Source organism: Balearica regulorum, chromosome 1 (genome assembly GCF_011004875.1).
Source record: "Balearica regulorum gibbericeps isolate bBalReg1 chromosome 1, bBalReg1.pri, whole genome shotgun sequence".
NCBI lineage: Eukaryota > Metazoa > Chordata > Aves > Gruiformes > Gruidae > Balearica > Balearica regulorum.
This window is the reverse complement of record NC_046184.1, coordinates 44,409,908-44,437,414: the sequence shown is the minus strand read 5'-3', so window position 1 is coordinate 44,437,414 and position 27,507 is coordinate 44,409,908. Positions and strand designations below refer to the sequence as shown.

The 27,507-nt window shown below is 40.7% G+C and overlaps 2 protein-coding genes across 4 annotated transcripts in view; both read right to left on the bottom strand.

Annotated features, from left to right (window-relative positions):
• OTOGL (otogelin like) overlaps window positions 1–14,853 on the bottom strand; it is a 102,244-nt gene extending 87,391 nt beyond the window's left edge. Inside the window, exons 1-9 of the mRNA XM_075742845.1 lie at window positions 14,775–14,853; window positions 13,801–13,840; window positions 12,669–12,717; window positions 10,376–10,436; window positions 8,590–8,688; window positions 7,712–7,866; window positions 4,375–4,496; window positions 3,039–3,244; window positions 232–362 (exon numbers count right to left, since the gene is read on the bottom strand). Coding sequence (XP_075598960.1) covers window positions 232–362; window positions 3,039–3,244; window positions 4,375–4,496; window positions 7,712–7,866; window positions 8,590–8,688; window positions 10,376–10,436; window positions 12,669–12,717; window positions 13,801–13,840; window positions 14,775–14,853 — 942 coding nt within the window. The remainder of the gene's footprint in view (window positions 1–231; window positions 363–3,038; window positions 3,245–4,374; window positions 4,497–7,711; window positions 7,867–8,589; window positions 8,689–10,375; window positions 10,437–12,668; window positions 12,718–13,800; window positions 13,841–14,774) is intronic.
• Window positions 14,854–20,809: 5,956 nt separating this feature from the next.
• RPS16 (ribosomal protein S16) overlaps window positions 20,810–27,507 on the bottom strand; it is a 321,098-nt gene continuing 314,400 nt past the window's right edge. For 2 of the 3 annotated variants that reach the window (XM_075747541.1, XM_075747558.1), the window contains exons 2-6: window positions 24,073–24,129; window positions 23,203–23,304; window positions 22,328–22,424; window positions 21,141–21,188; window positions 20,810–21,007 (exon numbers count right to left, since the gene is read on the bottom strand). In XM_075747541.1, coding sequence (XP_075603656.1) covers window positions 20,862–21,007; window positions 21,141–21,188; window positions 22,328–22,424; window positions 23,203–23,304; window positions 24,073–24,120 — 441 coding nt within the window. In that variant the 5' untranslated portion in view covers window positions 24,121–24,129 and the 3' untranslated portion in view covers window positions 20,810–20,861. Of the gene's footprint in view, window positions 21,008–21,140; window positions 21,189–22,327; window positions 22,425–23,202; window positions 23,305–24,072; window positions 24,130–24,214; window positions 24,342–27,507 lie in introns of those variants that run through there. The other variant, XM_075747548.1, reaches the window with a different exon arrangement.

Genomic DNA, 27,507 nt, shown 5'->3' with positions numbered 1-27,507 from the left:
CACTTGGCACATCCTATCTGAGCCTTTGCACTTTTAAGCTAAACATCTGAAGATCTTCAGACATTCCCTAGCAACACTGATATGAATCTTCCCTTTCTCAAAGCCTCAATGCATTTAAGGCTTTTTTCAACACAGTGTATATTGCTAGATTCTTGTACCATCACTAGGCAGTGAAGATTAAGAATATATATATTTTTTATATATATATGTAATAAAACATGATTAATTTACCTCAGTGGATTCTGCATCAGCTGAGCAAGGACTAGAAAAATCTGAGGCAGTAGGTACACAAGCTACATCATCTGAGGTTTGCACAGCCCAGCTATTTGCAAATTCAGCAATGTCTTCTGTATATTCACCTACTGCATGAAAACACTCAGTTACAGATATGTTCAGAGTACGGGCAGTGTGGAAAAATGTTATTTTTCTTTTCTAATTTTATACAACATTTAAATGAAAAGATTGAAAAATATATGACAAGCTGTTGGTTGGGGTTTTTTTAAGTGCAATCACTGACTATTTTATAACAAATATACAAATAAGCACAAGCGGAATGCATTGAATACTTAAGGAAAATACCTTTCTTTAAAACAATTAAAGCTTTCATCATGTTTCACAAAGGTCAGTTAGCACTATTATCTCCCTCCTTTTCCCTTGCTGCAGAAAAGCCCTACAACAAACACACCACTACAAGCCCAGCTCTCCTCACAGCATGAGCGTGGGAGAATTAATGAACGAGATGCATGACTGGAAGTCATGGCAACAGGCTAAGGAAGACACATGAACATACAAGAAGGTTGGCAGTAAAGAAACAGACACAAAATTTCCATATTTTTGCAGCAAGAACTAAATATTACATTTTCTCTATGTTCTTTATGTTAAAAAGGGTATATTGCCTCCAACTTGAAGAACCTTACAGTAATTGGCATCTATGCTACAGTCATCTATATCTATGCATGGTTAGGAGACAGGGTATTGAAATGAAATCAGCTACAGTTTTTTTTTCACAGAGCTTTACTATCCAAAACTTAATCTAACTACTTCTAGCACAAGATGTACAAAGTTTGACACCGCAATGTGGAAAGTCCCAAAGCACACTAATCAGATATTTGTACTTGGATCTCCACAAATAGTCAAAGACAGGATCCTAACCACCAGCCTATTTTACTTAAGAGCCAGGGAGACTTAAAACATTCCATCCGCTCTGACAGAATAGTTCTTTATGCAGAAAAGCCTTCCCAAACATAAAAAGTGGGGGTTTGAACTAGAGGTAAATCTGTTTACATAATTCTGCTTCTGCAAAGCCATTAAAAATATTTTATTTACATTTTGACATGGCTTGAAAAAAAATTCTAAGTCCTCAAAAAATGCCACAAAAGAAAATAGCTGTCCTTGAAACAGTTCTTTAAAAAGATACAGCCTTGTATATTAAAGCAATACAAAGATGCCATTAAAGATAAAGATAAGGAAACAGAAAAGGAGTTTGTTTTTAAACTGTGCTTTGAAATGGAATATTACAGCAATTTATTTATTTGGGGCATTGCAAATAGAGACCATTAAGACTCTGGAAGACTCAGGGTAGATGTAAGAGCTTCCCTTACACTATTGGGGGAAGCAGTTTAGCTGAGGGAGATAAATAATCATCCCAAATAATTTATAAGATTTGGAAACACTTAGAAAAATGTTGCAGCTTGGAAGTAATTTGAATTAGCAGTCTGTTCCTGTGAAGATATCAGAACTTTGTGCTTTGTATTTGCACACAGTTAAGACACCATGTTATACAATTGGTTCAAGGTTAAAATGATTCATAGTGCTCTTGATTGTACACTACAATAATACTATCATTTCCGATAAAGAAAAATGCTAGAAGAAATAATGATGTTGAAGAAATGTAGCTCTGGAAATGAAGAAATCTAAGAGCTGGAAGTCTTTTATAACAGCTGATACATTAAAAGATGCTGAAATTACCATCTTTTAGAGATTGCATGAATTTATTATCTCCTCCAAACTCCATTTTTCTCCATTATTACAGATGGCCAGTTTTAACCAGTTATGCAATGTACTACCCTCTGGTGTGCAGAAGTTAATGCATGAAACAGGGAACTTACTGCTCTCATGCCAGAAGAGGTATGAGAAATTTATATTGGGGAGATTTTTAAAGGCTATACAAAGATAGGTACACTGTGTCTTCCTTCCCTTAGAAAGTCAAAAAGCTCCACTATCAACCATAAAATATCAGGAAAAACAGAGGAGGGGAAAAAAGTTACAGTGAGATAAGTTTTGTGACTTAAGAATATGCAGGGCCATAATGGTAATTATGCAATTAATGGTAACAGTAAAACTGTCCTATCTTTGTTTTTATCAAAGCCTGAGAAAAATATTCCTCATATTCTCAAGCTTGTTCTTTTTTCTTTTTTCTTTTTTTTTTTCATATTAGTTGCAAGTAGAAAGAAAGTCCCTATAGAGTATTTCCTACATAGACTACAGAATATTCTGCCAGCTTAGCAAATTATCTCTGCCTCAGACATGGCATCAGGCAACTCCTCATCCTACAGGGTAGTCGGAGGCCCGTAATACACCATAGCAAGAAAGAGATACAAGGAACTCCCTGGCAACAGCTTTGAAATGTACATATTTCAACTAGCATTTTTATGATGCTCATATAAACTAATGACTCAAGATCGTGCTTTTTCCAAATATTAATATTTTGGCTTTTCTCTCCTTCTCCCTCCTTAAACATAGAGAAAACCACAAGCATTTGTTTATTTATTTATTATTTGAAGGCACTTTCATCAGCTAAGATAAACATACTCCAAGTGCTTTGCTAAACAAGAAAAGGCTTAAACATACACATAAATACTGTCTTGAACTAGGACTTTTTCCCTTAGCATCTTTAATGATGAGGAAGACTAGAGCAGATATTCTATTTTCTACTGGAATAACTGAAACAGGACTCTGCCTTTTTACAGTTTATATTTAAACTGAACATGGAAGCTGTTCATACAAGGTAAGGGTGTATTTCTAAGCTATTTACTTACTATTTTGCAGTATCAGGTCATCATATTTATTGCCATTAAAATTTCCACAGAGGCCACAAGGTTTTCCCTTATGATCTTCTGTAAGCTTAATGTAAATACCAGAATTTCCATCCCAAGCAAGAGAAAAACCAAAGGTAGTCTTCACCAGAATATAGTCAGCCAGTCTCTCAAGGAAAGCATTTCCAACTGTCTGAGGCAATGTTAATCTGGAAAAATAAACAACCTGCTTCAAAGATCTCAGGATGAGATGAGGTTAGTGCTAGAAAAATACCACATAGAGCATCACCTTCTAACTCACTAAGCCCTTTTTCCCAGGTGTATACAGTCACTTCCATTCAATTCCTCATCATGTTTTTACTATCTTTTCTTCTGTTTACTTCTCTATAATAACCATCAAAACTGAATGTTTTTCTGCTGTATACACCTATCAGTTTTACCACTTAGAAGCCTGAAATTAATGAATCGTCATCTTCAAAGCCCAGCACTGGCACGCTGAGGAATACATGACTTCATGAGCATGCTGCATTGCACGGTGAGCTATGTGACACTATGACCACTAGCAGCCCTTCTCAGCACTGGGTTAGACATCTGCAAATGGAGGAACTTAACGATACAGAAAACACTATTGATCAAAATATTGTATATCTTCCTCCTTTGGCCAAAGACCTCTGGACAATAATATTGCAGCATGGATCTAATCCTAATCTTCCAAAATTGCTTCTGTTGAGATGAACAGTATCACTGTAGCTATGAGTCTCAGATGCTAATGGCTATAGCATTACATCAAAGGGGATGGAAAGATCTCCTTAACAACTCTTTGAAATTTTCTGTGCTTTATCAACCAGTAAAACATACTTATGATAGCCTTGCACTCATCTTTTTACTTATTAAAAAAAAAAGAAAAAAAAAGGTAAATTTGGGATTTTGATATATCTCAGAGATGTTTTGTGGAGTTTTTGCCCCAGAAGGGCAAAGGGGACTTAAGATCATTGATTCAACCAATTCAGACTTGTCTAGAAGAAGATTATGCCTTACATTAAGTATAGCTACTAAGAATAAATAATGACTGCCGTGTTCAAAATGGTATCAGGATGCACCAAGGATTAGCTAGAACTGTCTGATGCAGACTTTGTCTATAAAAAGTAGGGATGGGTATTACTCAGCGCAATTACATCTGCTCACACTAGAGCTCTATCACCCCCAACAGAGAACAGCAAGGGATCAGTAAAGATATATATCAACTTATTTTCTCTGACTGATGTAAGAAGCATCAATTTCTGAAACTCCACACTATCTTTTACAATAAAATGTTAAAACCCACCATTAGAACACTTACCTGGTTCCATCTTTTCTTACTTCATGTCCTGAAATAATTATTTCTTCTTGGTTTGAAAAAAATAAGCTGACGGACCTCTGACAGTTATATACCGAACCGTAACAGTGAGGACTGTTATGAACCTTAGAGGGGAAAAATATATACACAATAAGAACAAATGTTTGTTCTCAATAATTTCAAGCGATTTTTCATAAAGTCATATATTTCTATGCACCAATCACTGAAAGAGGTTTACAAATAAATACTTAGAATATAAAAAAGTCACAATTACAAAGCTATGCAAAACTAGAAGTTCACACTACCCAATACTACTGAGAAATACAGCAACTGTTTAATACCACAAAGCATCACAAGGCAGTAGTTTAAATACTGGATGAAATACTCAGGTATTTTACATAGATGAACTTCAGAGACACTGTAGTAAGCTAGCTTATAACTGTCAACATAGGAGTTTGTTATTTGTGCTGAGGAGACACCCCTATTGCTCTGTTTCTAGAGATCTGATCTATAAGAGGGGACTACAAAGCAATACAAAACCTCAGCACAATACCAGCGTTCTCCATGCCAGCAGAGGCTGGCACCAGCTGAACTACAACATGTCTTCCTGAACCACTCAGGATTTGTTGAGATTTTGGAGTACTCCTACAGATTACTGCAGGCATCTAACTTACATGGATCTGTTAAAATCCGTTTCGCACTGGCTTTCCAGCCCTGCTAATGGAGAAGGGCAGACTTTTCTGAAGTCTGCCTCTCCCCATTACACCCACATAGCATAGTGAGCCAGGGTATTGGATTGAATCGCATATCAGCTTCTCTAGTTTGAACCCAGCAATGGAAATACAAGTTTCAGTCAGCCAGAAAGAGATTTGCAAAACTGCGTGTTCCAGATGTAGGCAATGTGTAACATCCATGACTGCGCGCTACCAGAGGGAGGTGTTAGATCTCAGATGCATGCTTCCAGAAGTGAAAACCATGCAAGTCCTATCTCAGCGTGTCTACAGTTTTATGGCAGTGAAGTAGATCTCGCATAAAAAATGTATAATCAGATGTTTGAAAAGGCATGATAAGCCAGTGTTCTTCCTTTTTACAGTTTGGCAAAAAGGAGGCTACCCTTGAAGTCAAATTTCCGTTGCATTCTCAGCCTTCAGCATGGCAGAGCACAACTCCTGCAGGAAGCTCTTTGTCCCCAGAGACCACACAGCTTTCGCCGGCCAGGGTGTGCTCTCAGGACTTGAAAACCGTGGGTTCAGATTTACTCTGACTGATGACAGGAATCTAGATGTCCAACTTTCTATGCATGTGCTCTAACCAATTAACTTCTACACAGTTTTGAATTATACTCACGTATTCTAAGTGAGTTTTAAGCACATACCTACTCCAAGGACTTGAGCAAAACTTCAACAACTTTCATGAATCTCAGTGGAGCTGAGCCACCCAAACCTGTGGGATGCCCTAGACTACGGTGCTTCAAAAGCCAGTAAGCTGATTTTAGACACCACTGAGAGGCAGGGGAATGTGTTGTGAATCTTAGATACCCGTCATTACCTAAACTAAAATGTAGGCAGACTTCAGATAGCTCAAATATGACTCCTATGACTGTGTGCGTCATTGTTCTCTGAGGAGGATGGGAGTTGCATTACCAGTTTACTTGGCAGTGCTATGAAGCTAAATAGATTAGTAACTGGGAAACATTTTGCCAATGTAGTAATGGAGGCTATAAAAGTAATGAGCTCTCATTTTTGTAGAAAAGATCTGTTGGTAAACACATACAGTGCTAACATGGATTTGAATTAATCTTCCTAAACTGACACTTAATCCTGGAAGTAGGAACCAGTTACTGTTTCTTTGAAACATTTTGAGTGAAAGAAACCAAACCAGAAAAAGCATTAGAGTTTTTACATGTATAAAGATAATCATAATTAAAGATATCATAAACGTTACTAGTATTGACAGATGGTTTCTATGTAAAACCTAGCCCAAGACAGAAACACAATCAAGGAAAAACAAAATAATTCCGGTGTTTTCTTCTTCTCTAGAGAGGTGGATTATTAAAGCCAGAAGGACCATAATGTGGGGATTTGGAAAGGTTCTTGGCACTCTGTTGGCCAGCCTGTAGTGACTGCAGTGCTTCAACATTACTTATGACTTTTCTGAGTAAACATTTTCAGTTTTTAGCAAAACATGACATTTGTTCCAGCAATTGAATGGTAGTTTGTCTCTTTCCAGAGCAACTGGAATCCACTGAAATATTGATTCTAGATTTTTATATAATCTTGGGCTTTGCTACAGAATTTTCTGAAAACTCCTAAAAGATCATAGCTGCACACAGAATCCAAAGAATTAAAAATGAAATTATGGAAGGCAGATGTAACGGCATCTGTCTATAACCTGTGTGAACAGAAATGGCAGTTTTAATGGCAGATTTATCTTCACTAGATGCTATTATCAGGGGGCAGAGAAGATCATGTGTTTATAAATGAAAACTAGTCTCTGTAGCAGAAATCAGCATCTAGGTCTGCCCTTGTCCCTGCAAGCACTGTGACCTCCAGGACTCAGAATTCAGACCCGACTTGTAGCCTCTCCTCTGCCCAATCAGCACCAAATCCCAACCATTGTGTAAACAGGAACATAATGAGCTCATATCCTCTCCCAACAGTAACCAATAGCCTGATAAATAGGGCAGCTTCCTTCAAAGAGGGTATAGGTTTGAACCCTCCCTGACTCAAAGTCATTAACCATGGATACTCAGCAATTTGAGGAAATTACTAAAAAGAGTGCCTTCCATACATAGGTCAAGATGAAGACTTTTGAGCTGTTAATCTTCTCTGCATGACGTAGAGGTAATCCAAAATTAGAATGCAAATCACCAGAGGGGAGAGAGTTTTCTGTGGGTCAGGGAGGCAGCTCCCTGTAGCGTGCTGATGGCTGTGAATTGGGGTCCAGTACACTCGGGTGCCCAGCTATCAGGCAGGTGATAGCTGTTTGCACTTTACTCAGCAACTCCATTTTTTTACAGTCTGACAGCTACTATTTATTGAAGTTTCCAAGGTCTGTTTTAAGACCCACTTTTTCTCCCAGAAAGGAGAGATCAGAGATCCTTTTTAGGATAGGGGGAGTAAGAAATACTATTTTTAATTTACTGACTCTGTTGATTATCATTTCATCAGTGTTTTGAGTTACTGCACATAGTCTTAGACATTTTCCAGCAGCATAGTTTTATATTTAAGTAAGCAATGCAATGGTTTGATCCATTTATTGTCTCTCTACTTATTTTAAATAAGTCCTGTAATACAGGAATGCTCAGTGTGTTATTTCTAGCGTATGCTCACATACTTACCCAAACAGTGTACTGGGGTTCCGGAGTACTGCAGTCTTTTGCAAAAATATAGGAGCAATTTCCCGGGAAATAGTAGTAGATGCCATCAAATGTTTCAAAGTGATACTGTCCCCACGATTTGCAAATCCCATCTCGGTCCTTACCAGTGTTAGGTACTGCAGAGAACACACTGAGTTTACAACAAGCATGGTAATCAAAAATTGACAGGCATCACAGGCATCTACAAAAGTAAAAGCTCAGAAAGGAAACAAGAACTTATAAAGGAAATACACAGCAAGGACAAAAAATAGCCTCATTTCTTCAATATTCTTCAAATTTCTTCAACTGACTTTATTTAGTCAGTACTTTTGCTTTAATCTTTAGGCTGCAGTTTTAGTCACGTGTGATCATTATAAGTTTTTAATTTGCTTCAGTGGAGACATTTTAATTATAAGTAAAGGCAAGGGGATTTAGATCTACTGCAGATCCTGGAAGGCAATTCTTGTTGAACTCTACACACAGCAGATTCCAGAAACCGGTGCATTGAAACAGTTGGTAATTTTAATTGCAATAAGTCACTGTTTGTTAGAAAAAATTCAGTGACTTTTTGGTTGTTCAGCTAACTAGAAAAATGCTGGCTAGCTACTGATGTACTAGACAGTGATCTATCTGTTATGGTATCTATGTATCATTACAGCGCAAGTGCTAAAGTGTAGGCATTCCTGATGTTGCTCTATATATATCCCTAACACATATCATTTTAATCCTCTTAGCTACTAGTGGAATGGCAGTCCTGCTACAGAGGAATCACAAATGTGCTGTTAAGAGTATTGTTTTTAAAACCTGCACCTTAAATCTCGCTTGAAGCTGAAACTTGACTCTTTTGGCCCCGAACTTACCAATTTGGCACCTGCTTCCTTGAGCTTGAAATAACTGACAGTCACAGGCACCTGCCTCTGTGCAGGCTGCTCCATTAAGGCACTCCTGAGGACATGAACCTGTAAGCAAGCATAGCAGCCTTTTAGTGGATACAGTATTTTGCAAACAGGCTGCGAGACCTCCATTAAATCTGTTTATTGTTAAATCATAAGCAGTTATATTAGCTAAGAAAATTAACCAACAACAATCTCCAGTTTTTAACATGTACTTAATTTTATCTTTTGTGTTCCTTGGTTAAAAGAGAAGCAAGGTTCTCTCTCGTTTGGTTTGAGACTTGTAAACTAACAAAGGAGCAAAAGGTCAACCTCCTCCCAGCAAACAAAAGGTCAAGTTCCCATGTAAAGAAACCAAATCCCAGTCCTGCTGGGACAGGACACAGATTATTCTAATTGACCAAATTCAGCACAATTTATACATATGTTCATCTCCTCCCTCCTAAGCATTACAGCAAAGGGTACATTCAGCTTATGAACAGTCCAGAATGTATAATTTACAGCATCAAAACCAATTATAACTAACCTTCCACCCATGCTAAAAAAAAAAAAAAAAAAAAAAAGTCAGTTAAAAGGTTATTTCTGCTTAAGAGGTGACTGGAGTCAGAGACTTAAGTTTCCATGGGAATGGCTTGTTTTATGTTATAATTAGTAATTGTTTCCAAAAGCAGTTTCATTAAAGGGTTTTATAGTCTGTTTGGAAGCTAAGACCTCACTGTCATCTACTAACCATTCGCCAAGGTGGGTTTAAATCATAATTCCCCAAAAAGTGGAGAAGAAAGATAGTTCCAAAGCAAAATTTCATGAAGTTTTGCAGATAGTTGCTCTCCTTCTTGGGGGAAGATTAAAACCCTAGATACAAACGCTTACAATCTTGCTGACAGAGACTAAAAAAACATTGCAAAAAGCAGGAAGTAAATGAAATAAACAGATCCTTCCAATCCCAATGAAGCCATGGTAAACCTACTAGTAACATTAAATGGCAACAAATAGGACCTTTACAGTAGAGCACAAGAAGTTACCAATGGTTTGGAACATCCCCCTTCACTGAGAAAACTCCTTTCCATGCTCAGTTTTGAATTTTTCCCATTTAAGAATTGCCTTCCAGATATGCACAGATACTCTGAAAATACTGACAAGGCAGAAAATACTGTTTATGGAACAGCACCAATGTGGAAAACTTCTTTGTTGTTAGAATTGTGAGCTGTAAAATTACCTATATTTATTTACATTGAAAAACACAACAGAAAGCATCTACCCAGGCATATGTATTGTCCAAGGATACCAAAGTTTGTTGCATACAATGAACTTTTCTGCAAAACAGCTTCTGCAACTTGAACCTGCTTTACGTGTTTGTACAATGCTTAAAACCCTCCAGGAACAGCTGCATACTCATTGCCTGAGCACTGCTGTCCCTTCACATAACCAGTTACACGCCTCTGAGATACACTTGCATCCTCTGCCAAGGCCAGAAAAAGTGGCAGCAAAGAAAAATTGCAATGGAACTAAACTCTAAAAATAATCAAAGGATTGGCTTAGCTAGCTGTTCAGATTTGGTTGTAAGGCATTATTTTGAAAGTACAGTTTTAACAGGAATTTTCCATGATTTAACATGGATAAAATGAGAAAATGAGTTTTGTAGGGCACATAATGAGGAGGGTTTCCACAAGGCACAGTAACGCAGGAGAGCTGGTAGGAAGGCAGCATTCTCAGGAGCATCTCTCCTCCCGCAGCTGTGGAGCACAGTACTGACCTCCTGGTGGACTCCATGTCAAGGCCCCATGAAGGTGCGACTGAGGAGAGGCAGATCGAATCTATCAGAGAAACATAAAAGCAAAACCAGGGTGTTTGCACTTTACAAATGAGCTGATACAAGCCTGAGGCATTGCAGCCTAACACCAGGTTAGGATTTTGAGGGTTATTTTAATCCGGAAGAGTAACTTGGAACTTGGCTAGCACATGGCACTGCCATGGCCACTGCAGGAAGGATCCACAGCCTGGGATGGTGGGGAAGGCAGTGATCATGGCAGCCAGCACCATAGGAAGGGGAAGCACGGCTTTCGGGGGGACGAGGAATGATACAGCTGCACCAAGAGATCACCACCAGATGTCCTCTGCATTGCCGGTGCCAACGAACAAATGGGGCTCCACCAGCGGAGTTTTCCATTTACATTTGGGAAGAAGAGTGAGGGGGTGGAGAGCACTCCTGCGCTTTTCACTTCAAATACCAATAGCTGGAGAGCTTGCAGATGCGATAACGCTCCATTTCCTTCTCTCCCCTAACTCATGCTCTGTGCTACATCCTGATTATCCCATTGTGGCCACTCCAGCTGTGATGGATTTCATGTCCTGCTTGAGATCCTTCAGAATTGCTTTTTGGTTTATCCCAAACAACAGAGGAGGTGGATCTGTTTGATCTGTTTCCTGTCTTGTTGAGGAACTGGGGAGCATCAGACTATAAGGAAGCCCTGGACCTGACCCAGCGCTCTGCTACTGCAGTTTGTCACGTCGCATTGTCCCTTTTAAGAGCTGATCCCATTGCAGGCTGAAAGCACTCCAGGGTTTTTGCCCCCACTAGTCTGATTGGAAAGTTTACCAGGGTGAAGTGCTGGGTAGTTAGGTATTTCCCTCTTACATTTATTCATGGCCAGTTTAAATCCTTTTGTTTTATAAAGCTTGGCCCTTTGCTTAAATAGCTCTTCTTCCCTGTGGTTTTATTTATTCCCTCTCTGATATTCTATGAGAAAAGTCACCCTTCTGTGCTCCCCACAGACATATACGCCAGCCTTCAGCTGCATGACTAAGCAAAACAAATTGTTTAAGTCTTCGCTTGTAAGCTAATTTCTTTCTTCCCTCCTCCTGCCAGCCATTCTCCATGTCTGGAGTTTGAACTAATGGATGTCAAAGTGAATGGCACTATGCAAGGAACTAGTTTAAGTCTCACTAGTGCCTCGTACAGTGACATAAAACCGCCCCTTTTCCAGCTGAAAATATTTTGTGGGATGCATCCAAGTAGCACAATCTGTCTAAAATCAACCTGAAATGGACTTCATCAGATCACCACCTGGAAGGCCCCCGCACCAAAACTATTCCTGGTCCCCATGGCCCATCACTAGCCGGAGAGGATCCTTTCCCTCCCTGCATGTCAAGACCCATTTCCACTTCCCCTGACAGTTACTCTGAGCCATCCTTCTCAGGAAAGCAGGTTTTTTTTTAGCCTTGCGGTATTTTAGGAAGGCAGACCATCCTTGCTGCAACAGCACTTTCCTGTGGAAGGCCCTCCTGGGGCACTGTCAGTCCTGAGGGCCCGTTTCCCTCAGAGGCTCGATCCGCCTTAGCACAGCGTTTCATACCAGCTATGCTCCGACTCAGTCAGGAGGCATGAAGATCTCAAATGGACTCGGAGAAAATAATCTGTGGTTTGGCTGCAGGCTTCCTGCAAGACCGTGAGCAGAGACCGCCTTGGGCTTCGTGCCTGCCCCCCATCAACTGGGGTTATAACCCTTGCTTGGGCTTCCGTAGCCTGAGACATGTACCAGTGCAGGAACAAGATTCCCCTGTTTACTATTAAATTTCAGCACAACATCTCCGGGATGCAGCGTTGAGGCAGTGGTGGGCCAGGACGGTGGGAACCAGGGCCGGGCCGGGCTGGAGCCAGGCCGGAACCACCACTGCACCACATGCAGGAGGGAGCCTTGCCGGTGGCACCACCATTGTGCCTCTCACTAAACACTAACAGCTTTCCAGGGCTCTCTGTTCGCTCTCACAAAAGATGGAGGCGTCACAGGTTTATTTCTCATGGTGTGCGTCAGTCGGCTCGTCAGGGTGGGTCACCCCCCCAGGGCTTTGCTGAGAGTGAATGAAGGCATGAAGCCGCAGGCTGAGGCGGGGGGGGGGAGCAGGTAGGGAGTAGCTGCTCCTCCTCACTGTCCTCTTGTTACCGTGGCCCTTCTCCCCACAAAGGATCCTTTGTAAGGGCAGCAACGGCCCGGAGCAGAAAAGGGAGAAAGCTTCCCCTCCCTCCCACTTTTGGAGGTATAACCTACCTCAGCTGTTACGAGATCTCTTTTCTGTCGAGTTGCATTAAACTCATTTCTGGAAGAAAACAAAAAGGATCTTGTATAATCAAAGGTCCCCGGAGCAACCTGAATAAGCAGCTCCCCAGAGAGAAGTGTTTCTCTCTGATTACCATCACTTTATCAAAGAGGTCTTTCTTGGGTTAACATTTAAAAAGGTGATTCTTTTTTTTCTTTTTATGGTCTCATTTTACAGAATTGGGGAGCTCTCCGATCTCTGCTTCAACAGGGAGGTACTTGGGGCTTGCAGGGGAGATGTAAGTAGGCAAAATAGGCTTATATGACAGGATACAAAATTGTAAAGCAGCTTCATATTTACTTGATGCTGCGTGTGAGTGGCTGTGAGTTCCCCCAAGTGTTATTTGAATATAATGTGATGGTACTTTTAATAGCAAGAGATGACTCTCCAGCTGTAGCTGACTTAAATTTGTGATTAGGTTTAGAAACAAGGGCATCAAACTATAAAACATACTTAGTTTTATCAACAGTCCAAGATGGCACATCATTTGATGTGCATTGTGTGTTCGCTAGATGTATTAGAGGTCATTGGATATCCAAAGCTACATCTGACTGGATGCTTCCATTGAAATTGATGGCATAGTTCCCATTTAATTCAATGGGATCAGGAACATTCCCTAGTTTGGGTTTTGTTTGGATTTCAGCTTCTACATGAAAACTTGTATTGAAGATGTTTATTTTAAGGCTGTATAGCACTTACTTTTCTGTGCTTCAAATAGCAGCTAGGATTTTATCATGCAATTAAAACTGCAGAAGGATATTCATTTAATGTATTTTTCCAGTCATGAAATCATGATCTCATCCTGGTTTCATTCCATTATTCCTCTAAGCTTTCTCAAGATCATAGAAGTATCATTTTTCATAAGGACCTCCATTTTTCAAACAGAGGACCCATGCCCTTTACGTAAATTCTTTGAAAAGAGTTGTAAACATTCTGAAAATGTGTTTTACATCCAACGTACGTGTACATGACATCTTACATGTCAAATTCAAGGCTATGTTTTGCTTACTAACTTGCACTGCAAAATGCTTACTCATTCTTGTTTTGTTTGTAGGACTTGACAAATAAGGAATAAAAACTTACCTGGAAGTTCTTCTCAAAAGAGAAAGCTTGCAGTAAGATCCTGTAGATTAAAAAGTCACCAAGTTAAATGTTTTTTTCTACAGCTTCACTCTGCACTTGGCAAACAACAGTTTGTCAAGTTTTAAACAAGACTATTGAATTTTGTTCTGTAATGACCCTAAGTTTTCCAGGGCATCTTTACACAAACTTTTTGTTTCCAAGTGATGTAGCACTACATGCTTTCCTTCCCGAGGGCTGGATTCTCTCAAGTACTCATCACCTGCAAGTTTCCATAGCCTCCATTCTGGTACATGCTACCATGAAAAAGAGCAAAGAGTTCATAGTTCTTCAGAGGCTGAGAACAAAATTGATAAAATACAAGAGGTGCTCAGAGATTTCCAGAATCAAACTTCTAGGGTGGTTACCTATAATCATTTTCTGAATGTTACTTGTAAGACTCAATTGTTAATAATTTAAAATGCTCTAGAGTCCATGCTTTAAAAACAAAAGAAAACAAACCCTTCTTTCTCATATTGCCTTAGATATCTTCATAATCGCTGCAAGAAAGCTATCTACAAGATCCATTTGCATTACATAGATTCTAAAAATGCTTAAACTAACCGCAGGTGCAGTCTGTTCAAACAAAATCGTACCACATCATTGAAAATCATTAGATGCTTGCTTATCTGGCAAAAATGGCAAGAAAGCCAAAAAATTTAAATTTCATTCCTAAATAATTGTTTTGTAATAAATTCAGACATAAAAATGTATCTTTTGGGAAAAAAAAAAAAGAGCTATATTTTAGTTTCTACACCTGAGAGAGAAAATGGTGATATATAACCTGTTAAAAAACTATTATTTTATTTATGAATTCCTGCAAGAGTCAAAAAAAATTCCTTTTTAATGACAGAACAAGAAGGAACTGTAATATTAAAATACTTAGAAGAATATTTTTTAAAGTTAATATTAGTACAAAAACAGAATAAATTTCTTACCTTGCAAAGAGGACAGCAGCGAATGAAGCAAGAATATACTCCACGGTATCATTAAACTGAGCTTTCCCGCAATGTTCATTTCAGTATAACTTAGTAATAGGAAATTTACGCAAATTAATGGCTTTGATTACGATGGCATCTTAGAACTATGTATTTCTACAGTGTGTTTAAATCCTTTAAAAGTTAGATAGTTGGATACATTATTTAAAATAATGCAATGCAAGAAAGGAAAAGAAAAGGAGGCATCAAGCTTGGCAGCTACGTACAGCTTCAGGAGCTTTGCAAGTGTTGCATACAACTTTCTGGCTGCATGTCTCTCATTAGTAATGCATGGTAACTCCTCAGCAGAGTCTGTATTAGTTACACTTTCACTAGATCTGCGAGTATTACTCCTCTGTTGAATTGAATCAGCCCTTTATAACACAGGAGACAATGACATCGAAATGTTGCCATGTCATGATGGTTTGAGAGTTCCTTCAGTCGTCACACACCTTTGTGTGCTTTGAGGCTTGCGCTGAGTACTGCCCTTTGCTGCTTATTACAGTGAAATATTTTTGCAAGATGCTACAATGATGCTACTGTATGAATTATAACCAGATGATTTTAAAGATTAAGATATTAATGTTCCTTATCTGTTCTAAAAGAAGACACATGAACTTCCCTTAATACACTTGGATTTTTAAGAATATTTTAGATACATTTTTGTGTCTAATTTGTTTATATCACAAAAGGCGGCTTCCCAGAGGATAATTATATTTCATTTTCAATAAAACATGTTATGAAAATTTCATATTAGCAAAAAGGAGAAAGAAGTCAATGGGGCCAATAGGCTTTGTTTCTAATTTTCATTAAAAGATAAAAATATAATTTCATCAAAATTAAAAATGATCAGATTTTAAAATATAAAAATCTTACCTGCTTTGCCCTAACATTAACAGAATCATTAAAAAAGCGCGGCTTTAAAGACACATATACTACTAATTGAAACTGCTAATACTCATTTTATTTTGCAAAGCCTATCTTTTGCCTAACCCTCCACTCTTCTAGGAAGTGCTTTGTGAGACGTCTGAGCACGCTACAGAAGGTGGGTTTGGACAAAATAAAACGTAGAAATTGATGGCCTGTCTCAGGTAAAAAGTTCTCTCATCATTTCTTCTAGACCCTTCTGTTCCCCGCTCCCCAGCTGGATTAGAAGAGAATGTGAAGGAAAACACGCAACCTCTCCAACCACAAAGACAAACCCCCGTGTCTACCCAGCAGCCAGCAGAACTCATGAGGTTCAGGATCACTGGCGGTGCAAGGACATTTATTGCAAACTGATATACATTACAACACTACATTGTGTTTGGAGTACTTCTTAAGAATTAGTTTTGTTATTGTTGGATCTGAGAAGCTGACATTCACCTAATTCACATTTCAAGAGGTTTTTTGCTTTGTTTTCACTTCTGACTAGCTGTGGGCTGGTGCCATGCAGCTGGACTGCATCTCACAGCTTAGTTTCATCTGCTCCATGTGGTCCAAAAGCACTCCAAACTGCAAACAGAAGCAACAGAAGTGAGTTCCTGATCCAAATTAGCACACTGATGTAGTCATACTCACAGACTGCGAACTATTATGCGGGCACCTATCTTATAGGAAGGGGCAGTGGCTACTCAACATTTCATCCTCTCATAAACCTACTCTTAGAGGACAATGCCTTAGGTTGCTCTCAAGGTGAGATGAACCCAAGCATTAGAGCTTCCAAATTCTATTACCAGGCTCTGTGTTACCTTACTTTCAACGTAAATCTGGTTTAGAAACTGCTTCAAACTCTTCTGAGAAATCTGATCTGGGATTCTTCCCTTCCTCGAGACCACATTTCACACCATGCTTCATATGCAGCTTCATAAATAAATCTTGCTATTAATATAAATGAACTCTTTTGGTTTAACAGAAGCTATCAAAAATAGCCTTTTTTTTTTTTTTTACAATTTTTCTATAGCAAAGTTGAAGGAATATTTGGTGCATGTTAGCATTTCACAGTTGTTTAACTTCTAATATTTAAAGAGTAGGTCAAGCCTCATCAGCTGCAAAGGGACTTTGTAAAAGTTAGAGAGCAATAGGCTTCATTAGGTCTGGGTATGTCTGCTCAAGGCAGGGTAGGAAACAGCACAGACCCAAGCACATGAAGGATGTTAGCTAATAAGGAAAAAGAATTATTCGGCCAAGTACACTGAACTGTAACTCAGAGGACTATATTAAGAAAGAGATTTAAAAAAATGGGATCAAATTATATCGAGACAACACCACACATTATCTACACAAGTAGTAGAATACTCATAGATTGGGACTTCTGAAAAATTTGAACAGAAAAAAATGCATTAGAAAAGAATCATTTTTGTAAGAAAACAAACACAATACAGAGCACACTGGCTCATACTTAAAAATGCTAGTGTCACATTTTTAAATTACAGATTTTTCTTTAAAAATAAAATTTAAGCATTTCAATTTTAATATATATGCATATTACAGGCAAAATTAATTTCCCCCAAATTTCCCAACATTTGAGAGGACTTAATTTTCTATACAGGTTACACACTTTATCAGGATTATAAACAATGGGTGAGAAAATAACTGCCTTCAGTGCCAGAGGTACAAGCTTGCCCTGGTTCAGAATTGGATCCGCTGTCGTCATTAACAAAGCATGGTACTTTTTTAGAGCTCCCACTCCAGCCTTCATTGAACTGGTATTTTCAACGAAGAATTCAAGTGAGGCCACATTTTGATGTGTGCACCTGATCTTCCTAAGGACTGACATCAGTGAAACTAAGGAAGGAGCTGGACAATATGAGGTTATTCCTTCTGTTCCAAGAACCACCTCCCCAGCTGCTCAAGAACCTCGCGAGGGGCTTGAAGATCAAATTGTTACTATTTCCCTGTGGAAGTGTGTCTCTGGCCAGAGCAGATGCTCAATGACAAGAGCTCGATTGCCATCCCTGCAGAGTCAAGACATTGGGAAAGGAAACATTTCTATTAACAGGTTTTCTCCTTACGCCTTCGAACTCCACGGTAGTTACGCTTCCCCAGTGAAGTTAAGCCCTCTAGTGGGTGATCAGTCAGTAACTGTTCGGAATAAAAACGTTCAGCCACCCAGGCAGACACCAACCTAATTCCACGAACATTTCTCATTTAGAAAGCAAGTCTGTGGGAATGACATCACTTGATGAGATTAATAGGGCATTTTTATAGGATCAGAGTTCAGTTCAGAAAGAATTTTTATTACGCTAAGAGCCTTTTGGTTGAAGAAATGATATGCAGATATCATCTCTGGATATGTTAGTAGCAACGTGAGTTTTATTTTCAGCCTTTCCATGAAAGAACAGCAAAACAAAAATCCCCAATTGTTACGGACTGTTCTGTGGGTAGAAAAACTAATACATCAGGTTTCCCCGTGACTGTGAAATCCACCCCTAAGGTTACTGGCCTTAGGTATTCTATCTCCACCTGCCTCCCTGACTTTCACACCAGAGTGTCCTCTCTCCTTCCCTGCATCCCACTGCTCCAACAGCTAGGCAAGAATCAGTTTTGGACAAGCCACAGCATAGGGTACATATGTGCCAACTGGCAGGCCAATACACATTTCCTAAGCAATGAGTGAGCCGCTGCTTTTCAGTCACCACACAAGCCAAACTAAAAGGCTTATTTTTCCTCAGCTGAAGCTAATTAACATCTATCAAGATGCCAGTTTTCACAAAACTCATAGGAATTCAAGTAATCAAATTTGAAGCTAGCCCTGCATAGCATCTTTTCCTTAGAAAGCCAGGCTAGGATGCAGAAAATCAGTTTTCAGCAGCCCAGGAGCTAGAATAATTTCTGAGCAACTGTACTACAAGGTAGAAACTCTGAGAAACTCACCGGACAAGAAATGGGTCAGATCTGAGGGTGCAGAAAGGGAGGGACTGAGGTAAGTAAAGCATGCATCTTGCCAAAGACACAGCAAACCTCTGGAATAGAATATCTTGTTCACTTAGTCTAAAACAAAAAAAATCCTGGTATGTAAATTGGTGACAGAATACACAACAGTCCCCTCCATTTCAATGGGAGCATGAGGGGTTTGAGTAAGTGTTCTACTTCTATTCAGGTCACGTAACGCAGTATTATGTGGCAAACACTGACAGCTAAAATGGGAGACAGAGAATTCCGTTTCAGAAGGAATTTGTTCAAGTTGCATGTTTAACTCCTGAATAACTACACTTCAGTGAAGATGGCTTAAATGCCTTTCTACAGAAAAAGCAGAGACATCACAACAAATATCAACGTTTATAAAAAGCCACTTTCCCCCTAAACTAGGGAAAAAGGGCAAAACTGTACTATTCTTTCCAATTCCCCAACCCAACTCACAAAGGCAGCTGGTTTAACTTTGTGTTAAGTGGATACACTGAAATGACCTACCATTCAACAAGTGAGAAAAAAAATACACTAATAGAAAACTCAACAAAAATCTCAAGTGTCAGGGTGCTCCCATAACAATTTCAGTATTGACATACAAGTGTACAATAGACACAAAACTACCAGGCTGAGAGAGCAATCCAGCAGAAGCTAGGCTCTCAGTTCCTTGGCTCTCCAACAGTTCTTCCAGTTCCTCTCCAAACTGGTTTTCAGAGACAGGAAACAACAGTCCAGGGCTGCTCCCGTGCCTGTCAGGTCAGCTCACGCCCAAGGCCTCAATTACTCACATCTCTTCCAAGGGACAGAATTAACCTTTCCAACAGCCTTTTGTTGGCACATCCCATGTCTTACTCAGAACTTTACTCATCGTTTTTGTCCCTGGTAGATCACTTCCACAATGAAAATCTTCGGTTTCAAGATTTCTTTTTGTGTTTGAAACACCTGAGCTAGATCTTTGAAAACTACTGCTGTATTTTCAACTCCAGGTTTTTTCCACTAAGATCTTCAAATTGCCGCACCTAGCTCATGACATAAGCAATTGCCTGACTTTCACAGGGATTCTTCTTTTTATTAAATCATTTATTGTTTTCTCCAGGTCTGCATCCCTCTGTGCTTGTATTGCGTGAACGTGCGGCGGAAGGATGAACCATTTAGACCCAATCTTATTTGTAACACAAAATCCTTTTCCTGTTTTACAGTTACAAAATACTATTTTTGAAACAAGAAAGTTTCCTACATTTAGACATACTAATCCCAAAAACTCTGCCTCTGTATTATCTGGTATGGCAAGAGTTCAATAAACTTCCCTCCCCTGTCCCCATAATTACCTGGTTTTGACAACATGAAGTTTAAATCAAAATGTTATAACAGCTGCCTGAATACCCACTCTAGCCCCAGGGGGTAAATTCCTTGCCACTAACCACCAAGCAAGCACAAACAAAAGCAGTTCAAACAGAGGGACAATGCTCATTGCCATACAATATTCCATAGTGGTCTTGGGAACTTGACTCTCAGCATGGTATTTCAGGTGAATACACAAGGAACACAAACTGCCAGCACTGAAGAGTATGCAGCAAGCTGCTCCATGTGCTGCATTACAGCAGGGCAGCACACCAACGCGAGTCACGTAACACAACACAGAACGTCACCAGCTAGGAATCAGATCCACACTCTATGCACTATGAACTAAGTCTGTTACCAGGCTGAGACAGATTATTTACCCGGGGGAAGAACATGGGATACTCTCGTCGGTTCCACACCAGGAAGAGTGGCCATCCAGGTAAGGGAAAGGGTTCATCTTTGTTTAGGTTTACCAGAACGGAAAAGATTGAATTCTGCTTTAATCAACTGCTACACTGCTGCATGTACCCACCAAATTATAGGATGTAAGCCTTCTTTACATTCTGATAACCACACCTTCATCAACAGGAGAAAGCTTTTATTTATTCCCAAGACCCTATCTATCTAGACTGACTTACTGCGAAGGGATAACAAAATTGTCCTCTGATTTTACTTTTACCCATCGATTTATGTATCAATCTTAGGTTAACGCACAGTGAAAAAAATCTGTTTGCCCACACAGAAAAATGCAATTTAGAAACACAAAATTTATCAAATTCTCTTTATGTTCAATGATCATCACATGACTGGAGAACAATTTTAACGGTAAGACTTCTGGTAGCGCGCACGAGCACCAGGTCCTCCAAATTTCTTGGATTCACAACGGCGAGGATCTGCAACCAGCAGAGTCCTATCGTACTGGATGAGAATATCCTTGATCTCTTTCTTGGAAGCTTCATCAACATCTGTTTCAAAAATAAAAATCTTCAGTTTAAGAAGTTTCACATGGAACAAATCCCTATTAACGTTTTTTGCACCAAAACTACCAGAAGCCATACATTTCCACCTAAGGATAATACAACAATCAAAACAACTTACATTTTTGATAGTAAGCCACCAATGCTTTGGAAATAGCTTGACGGATAGCTGTTAAAGAAAAAAAGATAATGGATCAGTAAGAATTGCAAAGGTATTTAAAACTTCAACTCAAAGTGCAAGTTATCTGAGAAACTTGCCGTCTTGTTTTCTGCCAGATTGTCCTTTCCCTCCTTAATCTCCCCTCCCACGTACTCCACGTGACCTTTACTTTGGCAAGTCTGAAGAAATCTGTGCCAAGAGGCCACCCACAGTTCACTTGCCGATTTGACAACTGTCAGCTAGCCGAGGAACCGCACAAGGGCAGTCTCCATCACCTTCTCTCCCGAGTACTAATGTAGGTTCATCTTCTACCTACAAGAGGTCAACTTTCAAAATCCTTAGAAGCACAGTTCTCTGAAATGTCTGTACTTTTCAACAAGGATAAAAGTGATCAGTGCATTCAAAGACTAAGGAGGCAAAAGGGACAACTGGACAGTACAAGCAGTTCTTCTGGCATGCCTCAATAAAACAAGCCTGTAGCACAGTAACCAGAACTCAAATGGGGACTATGGGAGTAACTGTGAAGATGATGTTAGGCTGTTATCTGTCAGAACATCTAGAGCAGGATTTTGATGAAAATCAAATGCAAACAACGTTGAGACTGAAACACGTCTCTGCTCTTTATGCAGCTTCAGCTCCACTTCATTAACCCATACGCAAACTGAAACAGCACAACAAATTATTATTTTGTAAAGAGCAACTCTGTCAAAGGCTAACTAATGCAAATACGTTCTCAATGTTCTCTGCTGGGGAAAAAACTGCCTAGCTTTGCCAGTCAGCCGAAAGATGCTTCTGAACAACATGGACGTTTACAACTAAAGGTATAATTTCTCATGATAAATCCCCTTTTCCCCTCCCAAAATGTCCATGCTCAGCTGCACTTGAATTGTCCTGTCACACTGCAAGACACAAAGATTGTTTCCTCATATTTCCTCACAATGTCATCAATTTACTTCATTAAACTTACTCCATATGTTACAGTTTTGCACATTAAATGTAACAGTACGTCTTCAGGAAAAACTACTTTTGCTCAGTAGAAAAAGAAACAGAACATCGAGATGCACAAGTTACTATTCTAAACTTAAGCCTCTTAAATATGTGGCTTGACCTGTTCTAGGCCACACCAGAGATCCCACCAAAAATCATACCATAGATTTGTGCTACGTGGCCACCACCCTTTACACGGACTCTGATGTCAACACCAGCAAACCGTTCCTTCCCCAGGAGGAGGACAGGTTCAAGCAGCTGGGAAACAAAACACATAAAGAAAATTAATTTGTGGTCAGAAACAACAAGGATTAGAGCTTGTAGGTTTACCAGATGTGAAGTTACTGAATGTTCTGAAAAAGGAGGCCTTGATTTTACAAGCACAGACTCAAATTAAGGACAATTCTTGCAAAGTTCTTTGACACCTACCTACTAGTGCTGTCATAAAATAAATTTACTTAAAACTTGAATTTATTTTTTTAAGTTTCAGAAATCTTAATATCAAAGCATATGCTGCACATGGGAATTAAGAGGGAACAGTTTAAGTAGAATGCCATAACTACACCAGAAAAATAAATCAAGTTTATTAAAATTGAAGATCTGAAGTAATGTGTATAGGTGGTTTTCTCCACTACTTGTTACATTTTATGGTTATCTAGTCAGTTTTACATTCCCTCAGCAGTGCTCAAAGAGCTACTTTATTAAGTCCTAAACAATTTTAAAAAAGGAGGGCTTTAAGTCACCTGTTTCAATTTAAAAAATAGATGTGAAGTGCTGAAAATACTTCACACAGTTACAGTAACATACATGAATCCAGTTAAGCAAAAAGCCCACCCTTCCCAACAAGGCAATCATAGGACAGTTTTCTGAATTTTCCTAACAGCATCTACATTTCAGGTAATCAGGTAACCCACAACCAAAAATTTAGTACTGTCAGTAAGACAAGCAAGTCTTCTCCATCCCCAAGCAATTACACTTATAAAGGTGTTTTAACATCAAGGCATGGGGGGAAGAGAGAAGCTGGGTGGATGCTTACTTTATACTGCAGGGTTCTGGGCTCAATCATTTCCAGAGGTCTTCCATTCACTTTTATGAGGCCATTTCCTCTCTTGCAGTGGGCAACTGCAGTTGCTGTTTTCTAAAAATCCAACTGTGTATTAGTACAGCATTTCATTTTTGCACTAGCAGCATGAAAGCATGAAAGGAATTTCTATTTAACAATCTAAACATCTTAGTTTTATGCTCAAGATTAACTTCTTACACTAAGCAACACAGGATCATTCCCAGGTACTGACTCATAGTATTAAGGCACCATCTTAATAAAATTATATTTAGTTTATAGTAGTAAATACTATATAGTTATAAGATTCAGTTATAAATGAGGTAAAGATACCCTCTCCATTCTGCAACACGGTATTTTTGTGGTTCATTTCCTCACAAGAACCTGTTGCCTAAAATTATTCGAGCCACTGAATCCCAGCAGCTCGAACTTTATCTTACCACCACCACCGCATAACACGGCTCTCGGACACCGGCAATGATAAGCCAGGCCCCGATGGCCTGGGGACGACAGCGGCGGCCGCTCCCGAGAGAGAGAGAGAGCAGAGCTCCGACCCAGAAGACCCGGGCCCACTCCTTAAGAGCGCAAAAAACCTTTCCCCCCGACTCCCGCAGGGCCCCGGGGACACGGCGCGCTCCGGCACCGGCGGAGCAGGACACGTGGACTGCCGAGCAGGCCTCGCCACCGCGGGCGCTCCCGCGCACCAGCCCCGCCACACGGCCCTAGCGAGAAGCCGGCTCCGCTGCTCCCGAGCTGGGGCCGAAGAACCCCGAGCGCGTAAGGCCACAGGGCGCGGCCCAGCCCGAGAGCGAGGGGACGGAGCAGGCCGCGGCACGCCGGCCTCACCTTCCGTCCGAAGACCTGGACGCTCTGCAGGGGACCCTTGGCCGGCATGACTCCTCCTGCAAGAAAGAGAGAGGCAGTGTTAGCGCTGCCAGGGGAAAGCACACGAGCGGGCAGCGGGAGCTGGAGCTCCCCGGACACTCACCCTCCTCTCGGCTGCGGCACCAGGAAAAGGCCGAATGGGGCTTCCCAGCCTCTTCTCAGGGGCAGCCCGGCCGCAAAGCGCAACGCCGTCTTCCGGCAGCACGACGGAGTGTGCGTCCGTCCGCCCATCCCTCGCCCAGCCGCGCTTTGCGGCAGCCCAGGAGCTGGGCGGGCTGGGGAGCGCGGGCTGGCGGCCTCCGTTAACCGCCGTCCCTCGGCCCCTGCTGGCCGGAGACTCTGCGCCGCGGCCCGGGGAGGGCCGAGCCAGGCAGGCCGCTGGCGAGGCACGGCGGAGGGACCGCGCCTACTGTCTCGCTGGCTTCTGGAGGGGTTGCGTCTGCCGCCTCCCCGCTGGCAGAGAGGCGCGGGCCCTGCGGCCGGCCCAGGGGCTTGATAGGCGCTGGGGGGGGGAGGGTTGAACGGGGTGGACCGGACCTTTTGTAAGGCTCCCTGCTTCGACCGCGGTACGGTGGTGTAGGCTTACCCCGTCTTTTCCCCTTCCCCGTTTTGCTCTGTGTGTTGGTTGGGGTTTTTTTAGAGTTAGTTTCGCCGCACACAGAATTACCTCACTTTGTCCTTGTGAGGTAAGGGGATAGAGTCCCCTTAGACTCGGTGAGCGCTGGGCAGGCGTTGCCCGCCCCCCCCCCCCCGCAGAATCCACCTTGTGCGGGCTTCATGCTGCTGCTCTGGGGCCTGTCCGCAGGGGATTTCCCGCCGCTCGGAAGCGGGACGCGGCTGCCTCTGCCCGGCAGGGAGCCCGGGCGCCGCCCGGAGGAGGCCGAACGCCTGCACGCCGCCTCCCGGTGAGTGGCCCAGCGCCCCGGGAGAGGCACGGCCCGTGCTCAAACGGGTGAGGTTGGAATGGGAGGCAGGGGGAGGTCACTCACTGCCCGAGCTCTGGCGTGGACTACAGCAGCTTGAAGGGCTTACTGAGAGCGATAGAGAAGATGCACAGCCTGTGAGAGGCGTTTTCTTCAGTTATGAAACACCTAGTGCTGACACCATAGCGTACCCACTGTTGGGTATCCCAGTCACGAGCAGCACCTGGCTGGGGTTCTGGTATAAAGAGAACAAAACTATGCCTTCCCCGAAAGGCTTACAGTCGCTCTTTGGGCCTCCTTGAGATGCAGCAATACAAACTACATAGCTTTTTTAGTTTTAAAGATTGGTAAACTGCTGGAGAAGATGAAGCATTAAACCCTGTATTCTATTGTAGCATTGTACACCGAGGCATATTCTGGCAATTCTTTATACCCGCTTAAATAATGACTGTTATGTTTAAGATCAAGTCAAGGAGTTTTCCTTAGGTTCAGGACATCCACGGAGCACCATCAATTTCAGCTTTTATCTTTGTTTTCCTTCTTTAGTATCTCATAAAACATGGAATTTAAGCTACTTGCAGACTAAAAATATTTTACTTCTATGGCTTGGTATTTAGTATGCAAAATTTTCCAGAAGGACAAAAGCAGAATCTATCGATGAAGCAAGGTCTTGCTTCTTAGATATTTTAAACGATGGAGATTTAAATGACTATGATTAATTAGAGAGTTGACTGCTGAAATGAAACAATCAGTTCCTTTGTCTTTGGACAGGATTTTAAATACTGAACATTAGTCATCAGTCATGTGAGGATTTAAACAAGCACTTAGCTTTATGCAATTTGAGTGATTAGTTCTATTCAAGTGAATAGTACTGTGCAGAATGTGTAAGACTTAGCACATCTCAAACCCTCAATTGTACAAAGCTTTAACATGTGACCTGAAAAGTGATTTTTTTTTTTTTTTTAAGGCTGTTTCCTAAGGAACAGTGTTTATGCAGTCACACATGTCTATCATCCACTTTCCCCATCATTGGGGCAAGGGGAATGGTCACCAAATCTTTGTCCAATTTCAGTTAGTTTTCATAGAAAAATGGAAATTTCAAAACCAGTTTAGTTTGTGCATACTTGGTGAAAATAGGTGGCTCTGTATAAGAGAGATCTTTTACTTGCATAATGAAAGCAGCTGCAGGAGCTGAAATATTACACAATATAAACCCTTTATTTAGGTGAAAAAAAGAAAATGTAATACCTAATTAACCCAGTTAGACAAAAAGATTCGACTAAGACTTATGATCAACCCAAAGGTGAGCCATTAGGATCTGAGTTTTGTTGGGTGTTCAGGGCATTTTTAGTACAAAAGAAAGCAAATCTAAATCTGCTCCTTTTGTGGGCATTATTTGAGCTCTGCTGATGAAGACCTGTGTTCTAATACCAAGTACACCATTACATGGGGGGGTTTCAAATGTCTGCTTGTATAAAGCTTACATTTTGGGAGCATGCTTTCTTTGGGTTCTAAACATTCATCCTCATTTGGGTGTTCATTTGCCGTGTGCTCTTCCTGGAACTGGAAATGTTCAGCCTAGAAGAGCCTGTGCATAAAACCCAGTGATATGCCTACACATATGTATCTTTCTGTTTTCTGTTAGCAAAATAAGATAGCCAACATATATTGATAGCGTTGCCTGGAAGATGAGGTCAAAGGCTTTGTGCTGCTTGTTTCCTTTGCTTCACAGTACAAAAAATGGGATAGGAGCTAAAAGGCGTTTAGAAACCACCTACCGCGGAAATTAGGCTGTAACATGGGAAGAGAGAACTAGATCATAAATATCACCATATATAAAAGCAACAAAAGATACAGAATGAAAAAAAAAGATAACATACTTTGAAGAAAATTCCAAGCACTAACAATGTCCCTACTTAGTTGTACTGAGGACAGAATACTTTAAAATGGTAATGTATTTCTCATTTCACAAAGAATAACATTGTAAGAATCTCCAAGCACCACCTACAGACTTTTGTCTTTGCTTCCTTTTTATTTGTAAAATAATTGCACCTGTGGAAGGTGAGGCACTTGTTTGGCAACCTTTTTTTATAACCTTAACTTTGCACCAGTGTGAAGAGTTACATAGAATGCAAAACAGTGAGTTATCAGGCCCAGAGAAAGTAAGGCATATTTGCTGGTAAACCACTCTTACCAGAAGCAGCATTTCAAGAGAAAACTGGCAGGTTTGAACCCATCTTGATAGGGCATTTGTATTATTTTATATTTGGATTTGACTCAAGTCCTTGATTTCACAGTGATTCTGTATCATACTAACAGATGATCTCTTGTGCATCTTTATACTTAGAAGTATCTTACAACTACTGAATCTTTTACATGGGCGTTTAGTGAGGCTTTAAAGGATTGAGAGTCTCTCACTGCCTGACCTCCTCCACTGGAGCTGCTTTGGCCTCATTGCAGGCTGTGGTGTAAG